The sequence below is a fragment of the Salmo salar genome, chromosome ssa26, assembly GCF_905237065.1.
Source record: "Salmo salar chromosome ssa26, Ssal_v3.1, whole genome shotgun sequence".
Classification (NCBI taxonomy): domain Eukaryota; kingdom Metazoa; phylum Chordata; class Actinopteri; order Salmoniformes; family Salmonidae; genus Salmo; species Salmo salar.
This window is the reverse complement of record NC_059467.1, coordinates 35,747,392-35,761,414: the sequence shown is the minus strand read 5'-3', so window position 1 is coordinate 35,761,414 and position 14,023 is coordinate 35,747,392. Positions and strand designations below refer to the sequence as shown.

Below are 14,023 nucleotides of genomic sequence, written 5' to 3'. Positions count from 1 at the left end.
TCGGCTCAGCTGTGAGCGGATTTTTGATGTTCATTGGCTGTCGTGTGCTGTCATCATCACTAGGAGACCGCAGAGCTGCGTGTGCAGGAGAGAGGAGAGGAAGACTCCGATGTGGAGGTTGATGAAGAGTTTATGGAAGGGAGTGATGTTCACTACCTCAGGAGACAGGTAAACACACACACACACACCCCAGGAGACGTGTAAATCCAAACGGATCTGTCCACATACATACATACATACCTACATACATACATACCTCAGAAAACATCTAAACACACAGACACACACGCTGCTCCTCAGCAGACAGGTAAATGCTGTACCCAGGCCTGTACCCAGGCCTGTACCCAGGCCTGTACCCAGGGGAAACTGATCAGTACTGTGTTTTTGATCTCCATTCCCCCTGATGGAAAAGCCCAAGAGAAGGAAAAGGAAGTGCTGTCTGGTGTTGTGAACAGCCTGTCTCATGACACACAGACCACTGGAGGTGAGGAGGTGACTGCCTACAGCGTGGCTGTTGACTGCCTGGATGTGTCCCAAATCGCCCCCTGTTCACTATATAGTGTACTATAAAGAATAGGGTGCCATTTGGGTCGAAGCCCCTGCTTGTCTAATCCCTACTACAGCTCTTGTTAACGCTCCATAACCTAACCTGTAGGGTGCCATATGTAAGTCCCATATGGCATTCTATTCCCTATATAGGGCACTTGTTATGGCTTTTGTGGGGTCCAACATTCTAAATAGCCATTTCATTTTGACACAAATGCAGGTACTGGAGATTCCAACTCATTTCCCATTTATCCAGAAATCCAATCAATACGTGTGAGTTCTTGATTGCAATGATCTTCACAAATGTACTACACACAATGGCTCTTTCACACAGTTCCATTTACGTCATTTAGCAGACGCTCTTATCCAGAGCGACTTACAAATTGGTGCATTCACCTTATGATATCCAGTGGAACAACCACTTTAGGATTGGGTATGAAGACATTCCTTGTATTCCAGGTATTTTGAACAATGCTGCTGCTGATGTAAAAATGATCTTAAAAAATGACACTAAAATGGTCATGAAATGAAAAGATGCCAAACAAAATGACATAGATGCCAAGCAGAGAGTTTTCAACCATTAGCCTATTCCAATTACTGACTGGCACCATACACATTTCTAATACATAATCCATAATCATTTCAAAATGTTCTTTTAATATCAAAATGGTTCTTAAAGCACTACTTTTGAACAGAGCCTGTGGGCTTAAGTACGGCCTAGGGTGCATCCAAAATGAAGTGGCCTGCAACACCTCATTGCAAATGGCTGCTGTTCCTCCCTTGTGATGACATCACTTGCTCAGCTTGCTGTGTGTTCCTCACCCCTGCATGAACCATGCTTGCTGTGTGTTCCTCACCCCTGCATGAACCATGCTTGCTGTGTGTTCCTCACCCCTGCATGAACCATGCTTGCTGTGTGCTGGCCAACTCACACACACATTGAGTCTAATTGTTTGTGTGAGTGATCATTGCTGTACTAATTTTATGTTTGAGTGTGTGCACGAGGCATGTGTCGAGGCTGAGCGTGTATTTCTTCACTGACATTGTGAGGCTGTGTTCTATGTTTTCCAGGCGCCGGGGGGAACAAACGAGAGTTGCTCCGTTATGTAACTCCACCCTCCTCCTTTCACAATTCTGACCTGAGAAAGCTGCATCTGACCCGGGATATCCCGGGAAAACCACTGGAAAGGCTACAATGACATCCTATTCCCTACATAGTGTGTTACTTTGCCATGAACCACAGTGTGGCCACTGCACAGGGAAATGGGTGTCATTTGACACTGGCCATGTCACCAATGGTATTATGTGCCCTGTGGGAGCTTGATGGTGATTTGGGAGCACTGCTACACAAATGTGTGTGATTTCAATGCAGATTTTTCCTAAACTAATGCAAGAGTTTGACTGGTTGTATAGTTGCCTGTACCTGGAAAAATAATGGATAGCCTTTTAAAATTGCAGATCTGTTTGTGCTGTGAAGTCCTATGGTCATTTGTCTAAACAGCACATACAGATCTGGGACCAGGCTTGTATTCTTTAAGCAGCGACATGGCATTTCCTGCTATTCTGGCGTTCGTAACACGTCTCTCCCGCTTGCTGCGAGCGACATTCATATGCCCCTTACAGTCTTTAAATGCGACATCATTCAATTGTCAAAGTTTTTAAGAAAATAATATGTTTAATTTGTCATACTGTATGAATATGCCTTGTGTCCTGACTATGTTTAAAATCCTGGTTGTGAAAATGACAAAGATTGTTAAGCTTGTATGGTATTACAGTATGTTAGTGCTATAACTAACTGTAAGATGAATGTTTTCTGGTATTTTTACCCTTTAACCTGCAGCACTTTTTTCCATTGAGATAGAGGAGTTATACACTGAATATATCCATAGTACAATGTGGACATTTTTCATGTTTATTCTGAAGTATGTGGACAGGATGGTTTGACAGGTACTTTGGTGGCTTTGCAATATTGTTTCTCTTTTTATTTTATGAAACTATATTTTCTTTCTATTTAGAAAAACAACTAACTTTAACATCCTCTAAACGTCCGATTGACTTGTGAAGAAACTCAATGTTGGCTTGTCCTTATGCACCAAAATACTTCTGATTTCAATAAAGATTTTTCCTTAACTAATGTAAGTGTTTGGTTTATTGTTGGTGTGGTTTGGTATAGCCTGCGCCTGGAAAAAACAATGGATAACCCTTTACATAAAATGGTCTCTTATACCTATGTAGTAATGCTGAAGTTACTCTAGTAGTGATATTACAACAGTAATTAGCCACCGTGTTTGTAGTGACAAACTTAGTATAAAGTGGTACTAAAGATTTGTATAAATAACGACATTGCAACACCACCGATCCTCAAAGCAGCATTTCTGACTTTGTGGTCCTCAGGAAAGATTGTTTTTAAATGTCACTTAAAGGGACATTACACTTTCAAATCAAAGTTTGTCAGATGTTTTCAAACCTCAAAGTAGTCTAATGTAAAAACGAAGCCACGTCCCACATTGGTTGTTTAGAAGCAGGAAACCAATTAGACAGTGTTCATCATTGAGGAATATAGCTAAAAATATCTAACAAACTTTTATTTGAGTGAAATGTCCTTTTAAGATGTTTGCAGGTCTAACAAAGCTTGTTAAGTGAACGATAACTAGTCATTCTAAACAAGAGTCCAATAGTTTTTTTTCATAGTCTGGGAACAGCATTGGGAAAAACTCTGGGCCCAACATAAATTGGGAGTGGGACATCAATTTCATTGTCATTAATCTCATCACTCTTTTACAAAACAGTCTTTAGAAAAATAGTTACGTTCAACTGAGTAAGTCTCCAAAAGTCTGGTGTCTATAAATATAAAAAGTCTTCTTCGCAGAGAAAGGTTTGGTCCTCTGAAGGTTCCTTGGTAGAACATTTTCATCGCTGTCTCCTTGATCCAAGTCTTTGTTAAAAAAAAGTGTAGAGACGGGGCCTGATTCTAATAGAAATTAAGCTTGTATCTTTGTTGAAGCAGCATGAGGACTGGGCCCAGACCCATTACAGCAACACCATTGTATCCTTAGAGATATCTGGCCTGGTTTCAATCCAGCTACACCACAGTCTCCTTGCTCATGTCATTGTCTCCTTGTTGAGCGTACAGTGGATACTGGGACCAGTCCCCCTCCAGCTACACCAAAGTATCCTTGCCCAGGAAACCATAGACATTAAAACCAATAGATGGTGATAGCGCTGACGTCATCCACGTATTCCTATGAAAGCTCCCGATGGCGGATGGAATTATTTGAATTTGAAGCGCACCATATTGCTGAATGGCGCCAAAGAATCACTAAGGATCATGGTGAAAGTGGCAGTAACTGGCAAAGGATCATGGTCGATGTAGTCGTTTTCATCCTGCCTGAGAGAGCCTGCTCGTAGCTTTATGGCCCCTGATTGGTCTGTGTCAGCACCTGATCCTGTGTGACGACAAATGCAGCAGTCAGAATGGATCACTATTTAATACAATTTCTCGATTTGTAGAGAACTTTTAAATAATTCACAGTCGGGATTGAACTTGATCATAATAAACACATAATGGAGTCCAAAACAGGCGTAAAAATATATATGTTTGGCCGTTCTGGCGATCGTTGACATAGGCTTTTTAGGGCAGACCAGGGCTTTTGGCACCACTAGGTTGCTATGCAGTAGCCAACCAGCAGAGCTTGTGACTTCACGCTCCAGACTGGACACTGGGGACCTGTTAAATGTTACACTAGAAATATGACACTAGACCCAGTCCCATTCTGGCTACATCACAGTCTTCTTGCCAAAGTATCGTGGACACTGCACCCAGTTCCACTCCATCTACACCACAGTTTCCTTTCTGGTGTCCTTGCTAAGGAAGCTGAGGTTCAGTGTGTGGTGTGTGTGCATGGTCCGTGCTGGTCGGGGGATCTGTAGCCTGACTCTCTGGTCTGTCTGTTTCCACGTCCTGAACAGGTGGATGTGATAGCGCAGCGACACCTGGTGGTGGAAGAGAGCAGTTGATTTTTAACAGACAGTGGCTTAAAGGGACATTTTTCAAATATTCAACTTCATGTTCACTCCAGCACCACCCCAACATCAACATATGTGAAAACAGCGCATTTCTATGTTTTGCATTAATAAAGATAGAGGAAGATGTGTTTCCAATGACATCAACCAACTGGTAGGTAATTAGTAGGCAATCCCTACTCATAATTGGTTAAAATCACATGATGCACACAAATGATGTCATTGGAAACGTTTATCTTTTTTTACTACAAAAGATAGAAAACGCACCATTTTCACACATGTTGATGTTGCGGTGGTGCTGGAGATGATGAATATGACAAGGGAAAATTGTGAAATTTCTCTTTAAGTCAGGGAAGTTTGTAGTGGTTGTTCTAAAAAAACAGAACCATGGATTACAATCTCTCCTGGTGCATAGACTACCTTCAGGGTGAGGAACCATCTAACATTAAGTTGTAAAATAGTTAACTTCCCCTTTAATTAAAACACAGGTGACTTCACTTATGCAAGCTGTGTTAGTTTACTTCCCCAACCAGGGCCATTTTGATTAGGCACCAAACTGAAGAAAACGGACATCAAAGATGGTGGCAAATGAAGACGTCACAAAAAAGTAAGTTACTGTCAGTACGCTGTCTGTATAAGTGGGCGTTCCCTCTCTCACTTGAGCATGCTTTCCACGTGAGCGTACATAGGTAAGCATACTCAAAGATGCTCCCTTGAGCGAGGGAACGTCCACTTACACATACAGGAACCTTGAAAAAAAATGTAATTGGGAAACTGCCCAATAACAGCTGGCTTTGGTTTACACTATCATCTCTGACGGATAGTAATGAATGGAAGTCTATGGGATCAGCTAGCGTTAGCACAATCAGCTAGCTGATCCCATAGACTTTGTCATTGCGCTAACGCTAGTTAGCATTGGTGAAACTACCTCTAGCTTTCTTTATACTGGCCACAGAGACTTAAAAATGTGTCCATGAGTTCAGCTGACTCTGGGGAAGTAGAAACAATATTGCATTAACCCTTTAATAATTATAGTATTATTAGTAATTCTATTTACTTTGTTCCACCATTCCAGTGGAGGCTGGTGGGAGGAGCTATAGGAGGACGGGCTCATTGTAATGACTGGAACGGAAGAAATGGAACGGAGTCAAACATGGTTTCCGTGTGTTTGATACCGTTCCATTTATTCCATTCCAGCCTGTCCTCCTATAGCTCCTCCCACCAGCCTCCACTGCTATACACAATCCCAATGTAACCCCACAACAGCCCCAACAACCCACAACAGCCCCAACCAACCACAACAGCCCCAACAACTCACCACAGTCCAGAAGCAGTAGATGGTGAAGAGAGCCAGGGTGAGCACCATGAGTCCAACAGCCTCCATACTGTTACTGAAATACAGGTCCATGGCACCCTGCACACACAGCCATCCTGATAGGCTAGCCAGCGGCGTGATGAAGAGGAAGCAGATGACGTCCCCGCAGAGCGTCCGTCTCTGATGCTGCATGGCTGGTGAGCCCAGCCACTGAGGAAGGGAGGGAGGGAGAGAGGGGACGGGGGAGGTGGGGGATGTACTGTAATTAGAATGGATAGAATGATGGTAATATCAGTTCAATTCAAAATGACATTAAGCATTGCATGATTTCATATGTGCCATTCACTGACACTGAGAGGAAGCCAGGGAACATAAAGTTAGTGGGTAGACCAGACAACAGAACAATCTAAATCACCGTTATGTATAAGTACAGTATCTACAGTAGATGGGGTTGGTTTTTGGCTTTTGGATGAGTATCGAAAATCACATTTCACTTTAGAATTTCAGACTTTAAAATGTTAACCATTGAATATTGAACCCTTTGGTGATGATCCAGGCCATATCTCCATTCATCTGTCAGATCAGCTGTTGTTTTCTCTCCTACTGTGTGTGTGTGTGTGTGTGTGTGTGTGTGTGTGTGTGTGTGTGTGTGTGTGTGTGTGTGTGTGTGTGTGTGTGTGTGTGTGTGTGTGTGTGTGTGTGTGTGTGTGTGTGTGTGTGTCCCTCGTACATTAGCTCCCTCCATACAACACATGGTTCTTAACAGATTACCCGGTGCCAGTGGCCAACACACATGCGATAGGCTGGGAGGAGACCATTAATACAAGACGACGTAATGTCCTATCCTGTCCTGAGGAATCTCATAGAGATGCATTAGAAAGCTCATATCTTTGCAATGGCTGCTTCTGTTTCAGCATGGGCAGTGCCATTGAGGGCAATGCTGTCTCAATTTTAAAGTAGACAATCTCCTCTTTTTCTACTTCTGAGAGTGAATTGCCAGTTTCTAAATAAACTGAAAAGGTGCATAGCACCACTTATTGTGCTGGAGTGTGTATAATCTGGAAGTATAGGCTAAAGCCAAGGTTGGTTATTCACTGCCACCTGCCATTATGGAATGTTTTCTCAGGAATATATTTCAGCCCCTTCTGCTGACCTGGATGAAATTCTGGGATCCTTCCTTAAGCCATTGCAAGTCCCACCCAGTTAACTACTTCACAATGATGAAAGCCCTTGATATCGCTGTGCCCATGCTAAAACAGTGTTTGGGCCAAGTGACCCATCTATCAAACTCTATGGAGCAGCTACAGCTAGTGACAGGAAACACCATCTGTTTCTCAGGCTAAGTGGCTTTACTGGTAAAAGCAGTCAGTGACATCAGACACTCCAATGTGAATCCAGCTAGGGGCTCTGTTCAGGAGGGTGAATTATTACACAATGGCCAGATATAAATGTATTGAATAGAATAGATAGGGTTATGTGGACTGTAGAATAGGGAATCGTTGCAGTTCTATACATTAAATCTCTATCTGCAACCTGAATAATGTCTGTTTTCTTCTCTTCTATGAAGACTCCATCTTTGAGACAGCAGTTTGTATATTCCTTAATGGGTTTGAAATTAAGTGACAGGCGGGTTGGGCTAAATTCCATTTCAGTTGAGTCAATTCAGGAAGGGAATTGAAAGTGACCTCAAACCTGATAAATTGAGACTGCATAATATAGTTGATGTACAGTGCATACGGAAAGTACTTTTTCCACATTTTGTTACTTTACAGCCTTATTCTAAAATGTATTAAATTGTCCCCCCCCATCAATCTTCACACTATACCCCATAATAACAAAGAAAAAAACGTGTTTTGAATTTTTAGCAAAGTTAATAAACTAAAAAAAACGGAAAATATCACATTTACATAAATATTCAGACCCTTTACTCAGTACTTTGTTGAAGCACCTTTGGCAGCGTCGCTACACAGCTATTTTCAGGTCTCTGTTTGATCGGGTTCAAGTCCGGCTCTGGCTGGACCACTCAAGGACATTCAGAGACTTGTCCCGAAGCTACTCTGCTTTGTCTTGACTGTGTGCTTAGAGTCGCGGTCCTATTGGAAGGTGAACCGTTGCGCATGTCTGAGGTCCTGAGTGCTCTGGAGAAAGTTTTCATCAAGGTTCTTTCTGTATTTTGCTCCGTTCAGCTTTCCCTCGATCCTGATAATTCTCCCAGTCCCTACCTCTGAAAAATATCCCCACAGCATGATGCTGCCACCACCATGCTTCACTGTAGGGATGGTGCCACGTTTCTTCCAGACGTGACACTTGGCATTCAGGCCAAAGTGTTGAATCTTGGTTTCATCAGATCAGAGAATGTTGTTTCTCATGTTCTGAGTCCTTTACAGTGAGGGAAAAAAGTATTTGATCCCCTGCTGATTTTGTACGTTTGCCCACTGACTAAGAAATGATCAGTCTATAATTTTAATGGTAGGTTTATTTGAACAGTGAGAGACAGAATAACAACAAAAAAATCCAGAAAAAATGCATGTCAAAAATGTTATAAATTGATTTGCATTTTAATGAGGGAAATAAGTATTTGACCCCCTCTCAATCTGAAAGATTTCTGGCTCCCAGGTGTCTTTTGTACAGGTAATGAGCTGAGATTAGGAGCACACTCTTAAAGGGAGTGCTCCTAATCTCAGTTTGTTACCTGTATAAAAGACACCTGTCCACAGAAGCAATCAATCAATCAGATTCCAAACTCTCCACTATGGCCAAGACCAAAGAGCTCTCCAAGGATGTCAGGGACAAGATTGTAGACCTACACAAGGCTGGAATGGGCTACAAGACCATCGCCAAGCAGCTTGGTGAGAAGGTGACAACAGTTGGTGCGATTATTCGCAAATGGAAGAAACACAAAAGAACTGTCAATCTCCCTCGGCCTGGGGCTCCATGCAAGATCTCACCTCGTGGAGTTGCAATGATCATGAGAACGGTGAGGAATCAGCCCAGAACTACACGGGAGGATCTTGTCAATGATCTCAAGGCAGCTGGGACCATAGTCACCAAGAAAACAATTGGTAACACATTACGCCGTGAAGGACTGAAATCTTGCAGCGCCCGCAAGGTCCCCCTGCTCAAGAAAGCACATATACATGCCCGTCTGAAGTTTGCCAATGAACATCTGAATGATTCAGAGGACAACTGGGTGAAAGTGTTGTGGTCAGATGAGACCAAAATGGAGCTCTTTGGCATCAACTCAACTTGCCGTGTTTGGAGGAGGAGGAATGCTGCCAATGACCCCCAAGAACACCATCCCACCGTCAAACATGGAGGTGGAAACATTATGCTTTGGGGGTGTTTTCTGCTAAGGGGACAGGACAACTTCACCGCATCAAAGGGACGATGGACGGGGCCATGTACCGTCAAATCTTGTGTGAGGACCTCCTTCCCTCAGCCAGGGCATTGAACATGTGTATTCCTGCATGACAATGACCCAAAACACACGGCCAAGGCAACAAAGGAGTGGCTCAAGAAGAAGCACATTAAGGTCCTGGAGTGGCCTAGCCAGTCTCCAGACCTTAATCCCATAGAAAATCTGTGGAGGGAGCTGAAGGTTCGAGTTGCCAAACGTCAGCCTCGAAACCTTAATGACTTGGAGAAGATCTACAAAGAGGAGTGGGACAAAATCCCTCCTGAGATGTGTGCAAACCTGGTGGCCAACTACAAGAAACGTCTGACCTCTGTGATTGCCAACAAGGGTTTTGCCACCAAGTACTAAGTCATGTTTTGCAGAGGGGTCAAATACTTATTTCCCTCATTAAAATGCAAATCATTTTATAACATTTTTAACATGCGTTTTTCTGGATTTTTTTGTTGTTATTCTATCTCTCACTGTTCAAATAAAACTACCATTAAAATTATAGACTGATCATTTCTTTGTCGGTGGGCAAACGTACAAAATCAGCAGGGGATCAAATACTTTTTTCCCTCACTGTAGGTTCCTTTGGGCAAAATCCAAGCGGGCTGTCATGTGCCTTTTACTGAGGAGTGGCTTCCGTCTGGCCACTCTACCATAAAGGCCTGATTGGTGGAGTGCTGCAGAGATGGTTGTCGTTCTGGAAGGATCTCCCATCTCCACAGAGGAGCTCTGTCAGAGTGACAATCGGGTTTTTGGTCACCTCCCTGACCAATGCCCTTCTTCCCGATTGCTCAGTGTGGCCGGGCGGCCAGCTCTAAGAAGAGTCTTGGTGGTTCCAAACATCTTCTATTTAAGAATGATGGACATCACTGTGTTCTTGGGGACCTTCAATGCTACAGAAATGTTTTGGTATACTTCCCCAGATCTGTGCCTCGATACAATCCTGTCTTGGAGCTCTACGGACAATTCCTTTGACCTCATGGCTTGGTTTTTGCTCTGACATGCACTGTCAACTGTGAGACCTTATATAGACAGGTGTGTGCCTTTCCAAATCATTTCCACTCAATTGAATTTACCACAGGTGGACTCCAATCAAGTTGTAGAAACATCTCAAGGATGATCAATGGAAACAGGATGCACCTGAGCTTAATTCCGAGTCTCATAGTTAAGGTATTTAAAATATATATATACACATTTGCCCAGAAATTCCCCCCAAACTGTTTTTGGTTTGTCTTTATGGGGTATTGTGTGTAGATTAATAAGGAAAAAATATAATTCAATCAATTTTAGAATAAGGCTGTAACGTAACAAAATGAATGTAGAAAAGTAAAGCGGTCTGAATACTTTCCAAATGCACTGTATGTGATGACTGTTTTACTGTAGTTTTATGGTGCTTTTTATGACATCTATTTTGTACCACATTTGACTCCGTTCCATTAATTGCAGTCCAACCATTAATTACAATGAGCCTGTCCTACTATAGCTCCCCCCAACCAGCCTCCTTTGGTGTGTGCACCCTTTCTCCCGGAAGTGCACATGTGTGTGTTTGCTTATGAGTGTGCGTGTGTTAGTGTATGTGTGCTTGAGTGTGTGTGTTTGCTTGCATGTGTCTATGCCTTCATCCTTGTGAGTGCATATGTCTCCATCTCGCCTAACGCCACAGTAAAATGTCCATGAAGTACAGATCTATGATCAGCTTCCCCTCCCTTAATCCTAACCTTAACCAATAGTGGGGGGAAATGCTAAACTGACCCAAGGTCAGTGTCTAAGGGTAACTTCACCCTACTCTTTCTCCCCTACCTCAGTGAGTGGCTTGGGCAGTCTCTCCAGGGAGTACTGGTGGTGGCAGAGTTCACAGCGGCTGCTGTTGGAGGCAGTGAGCCAGTGTTCCAGGCAGCCCCGGTGGACCATGGCCAGCGTCCCTGCACACTCACAGGGGGAGAGCAGCTCCCCGACACCCCCTCCCTCGTGGCAGATACGACAGAATGGCCCCTCACTGCTAAGACTGCAGGACAACAGAGAGACAAAGTTAACACATGGCAAAACGGAGAGTCCAGGGATGAATCCCTAATGGCACACTATTCCCTTTATATGACACCACAGGGCTCTGGTCTAAAGTAGTGCACTATATAGGGAATAAGGAAACATTTGGGACCCAGACAAGGAGGACATAAGAGAGAGTCAATGGATGTACATCATTTAAATCCCCTTATTAAAGGATTGTTCTATGAATAACCTCACATACAACTTCTCTACACCCCTCCTTCATGTACCATGTGTTCTTATCCTCTCTCTTCCTCACTGTGTTTCACTCTCTCTCCCTTGCCTCCCTTTGTGTTTGTGTGTGTGTGTGTGTGTGTCTGTTCGTTTCCTGACCCACCTGTCGGTGCTGGGGCTGTGAGTCATTGAGGGGGAGTGGCCATAGTAGTCCATCACTTCCTGGGGACAGGGGTCAGACTCCTCCCCTCGTTCCTCCTCAGGCAAGACCTTCACTTCACCTACAGGACTGCATACCTGCGGGTCCAGGAGCTGCTCTGGGGTCATGGCTGCTACAGAGGGGGCCATTCAATCAGACTGGTGTGGGGTTCTGCTACACATTTGGACAATAATATATTAGCGTCATATAATATCAGTGTACATTGTGATCATATATCTTGCAATGGTATTTGTTGGCAGGAGAATCAGTTCAAAACAATGAAGCAAGCCATGTGGCTAAATCAGGAGTTTGATCATCCAACTATTTGACTGTGATGCTGTGTATGGCAAAATCAACTCCCAATTTGAATTCAATTATGGCAGGACTACGCTTCCATATACAGTAAGTAGCTTTGACATAGCCACTACCAATTACCTCTAGCCATTTACACTAATACATAAGACTATTATGGAAGAGTAATGGAAGGTCTATGTTCAGTATAGTGTATAGTCAATCCCAGTCTCTGGCCAGACTGAGGGTGCTCTGCACGCTACAGCGGCTGTGAGAAGAGATGGGTCACAACTGAAATAACACTTCCTTTCTAGGTCCTTTATTTGATTATAAGTCCTTCTGTATAAAAGACACTGTTAATGGAATCTAGTTACTACCATGTCAAATATAAAAGATGAATGTGTTATTATATCTGAACTGCACATAATGCTTGATGGTAGGGAAACATGTTGACACCAATCAAACTGTAATACCTATTGAAGCTAGAATCTTTAGTTGCTACATCCATTTTTGGACGTATAAATGAATAACACTTATAAATGCCTCATGAGCTTAGTTCAACTGTTGAAACCCATCAGAACCCAAAATATAAGCTTGTTTTACTCCAATATTTGTCAACAACGTAAATGTAAACACACACTGTATAGCTTTAAAACATGGTTAAAACTATCATTTAATACCATAGAGGGTCAGTCTTTGCATCCATAGCTCTGTCTTTGAATTTGAGAGTGGTTACATTTCTCCAGCCCTATCCCTCAGTTTTTACCAAAACAAAGGCGGGGTTTCTGCTTTGTTATTGTATTGACTGCAGATTCTAGCTTTAAAGCCTAATAATGCAATGATTAATACAAAACATATAACAAATGTTCAGTTGAATTGACTAAATATCTGCTCATTTCAATTCATTTCATTTTATTTTATTTGTACGTTGAGTACTTCTTTCACTACCAAAGCCTTCTTGCAGAGACAGTATAGCCCACATGTTCAGTACCCCGAACATTTCACTGAATCACCAAAACACTAGCGCCAATACACCAATAAGCTGCTACTGTAGGCACAGCCAAGATAACACCAAACACACATGGGTCATCATTCTATGAGTAGACTGCCTTTAGGGTCATTGTCAATCTATTAATTTCACCTCATTGTAACATTCTGTCATGAAGAGCACGTGTTGAACTTCATAATAAATCATGCTTTCCCAGGTCAAGAGGTTAAATAAACTGGGTTCAAATCTTGATGTGGGACATGTCAAAATGGGAATATTCTGAGGAAACAACTACTTAATTTGAATGTAAACATACTGCTATTGACATTTTTAGAGAGAGAGAGAGAGAGAGACAGTGAGAGAAGTAAACAAGTGATCTTACCATCCCAGTAGAGTTCTTCATGTCACCAGGCCTCAATAAAAAGTGTGAAGCCCTATTCTCAAGGGCTGCTTGCTATTTCTCTATCTCTCTGTCTCTCTCTCTCTCTTTCTCTCTCCTCTATATCCCTTTCTGTGTGAATTTCTGTGTGTGTGAGACAGAGAGAGTGAGAAACTCAGTCGCAGCAGTAGCTGCCTGTGTGTGTGTGTGTGTGGCTGCAGATGAAGTATCCTGAAGGTCGACCGGTCAGCCAGGGGGGTGAGAAGAGAACAGTAAAGGATTATCTGGAGTAGAGGAGGGGAGAGGAAAGTAGCCCTCCCCCAGCCTCGGCCCTGATCAGACCAGACACACAGAAATCCTATTCACATCACAGCCAGTTACACCGGGAGCCACTCCTACTCACCATAATATCCCCATAATCCTGTTACAGACAGCCTCAACCAAGGCCCTTTCACTCATTGAGCCCGCGTCTCGGTCCATATGGTAATGCTGCTAGAATAAACCTTCCATGGAGGAGCGAAGGTGGTGGCTGAGGCAAGGGTTTTGGTGTACTCTTTTATTTGGTTGATATTATTCATTTGACAGGGAAGTGCACGTGAATTCGTTGGATGAGGGAAGAGGAGTTTTGTTATACTTCATTTTTGTATTCTACGTTGACAGAC

The 14,023-nt window shown here is 43.0% G+C and overlaps 2 protein-coding genes across 4 annotated transcripts in view; one reads left to right on the top strand and one right to left on the bottom strand.

Moving 5' to 3' along the window:
• The window catches only part of LOC106594701 (lamin-L(III)), a 31,580-nt gene extending 28,904 nt beyond the window's left edge, over window positions 1–2,676 (top strand). The window contains exons 10-12 of one of the 2 annotated variants that reach the window (XM_045708716.1): window positions 64–168; window positions 413–484; window positions 1,618–2,676. In XM_045708716.1, coding sequence (XP_045564672.1) covers window positions 64–168; window positions 413–451 — 144 coding nt within the window. In that variant the 3' untranslated portion in view covers window positions 452–484; window positions 1,618–2,676. The remainder of the gene's footprint in view (window positions 1–63; window positions 169–412; window positions 485–1,617) is intronic. The other variant, XM_045708717.1, reaches the window with a different exon arrangement.
• LOC106592252 (E3 ubiquitin-protein ligase MARCHF3) lies at window positions 2,672–13,694 on the bottom strand. 2 transcript variants are annotated; one of them, XM_045708719.1, is made up of 5 exons: window positions 13,365–13,694; window positions 11,668–11,874; window positions 11,088–11,292; window positions 5,888–6,094; window positions 2,672–4,539 (listed from the first exon to the last, which is right to left on the bottom strand). In XM_045708719.1, the coding sequence occupies exons 2-5, from the start codon at window positions 11,850–11,852 to the stop codon at window positions 4,381–4,383; spliced, it is 756 nt and encodes a 251-aa protein (XP_045564675.1). In that variant the 5' UTR covers window positions 11,853–11,874; window positions 13,365–13,694; the 3' UTR covers window positions 2,672–4,380. The 2 variants fall into 2 exon arrangements, with proteins under 2 accessions (XP_045564675.1, XP_045564674.1); XM_045708718.1 differs by having other exon boundaries at window positions 11,668–11,877; window positions 13,365–13,692.
• Between the last annotated feature and the right edge of the window lie 329 nt (window positions 13,695–14,023).

What these genes read in the sequence shown, in the direction of transcription:
- LOC106592252 (XM_045708719.1), bottom strand. Translation starts at nt 11,852, where the DNA reads ATGGCCCCCTCTGTAGCAGCCATGACCCCAGAGCAGCTCCTGGACCCG. An exon ending in CACAGCCCCAGCACCGACAG is followed by an intron (nt 11,293 to 11,667) that starts GTGGGTCAGGAA and finishes GTTGTCCTGCAG; the next exon opens with TCTTAGCAGTGAGGGGCCAT. An exon ending in TCTACTGCTTCTGGACTGTG is followed by an intron (nt 4,540 to 5,887) that starts GTGAGTTGTTGG and finishes TTCCACCACCAG; the next exon opens with GTGTCGCTGCGCTATCACAT.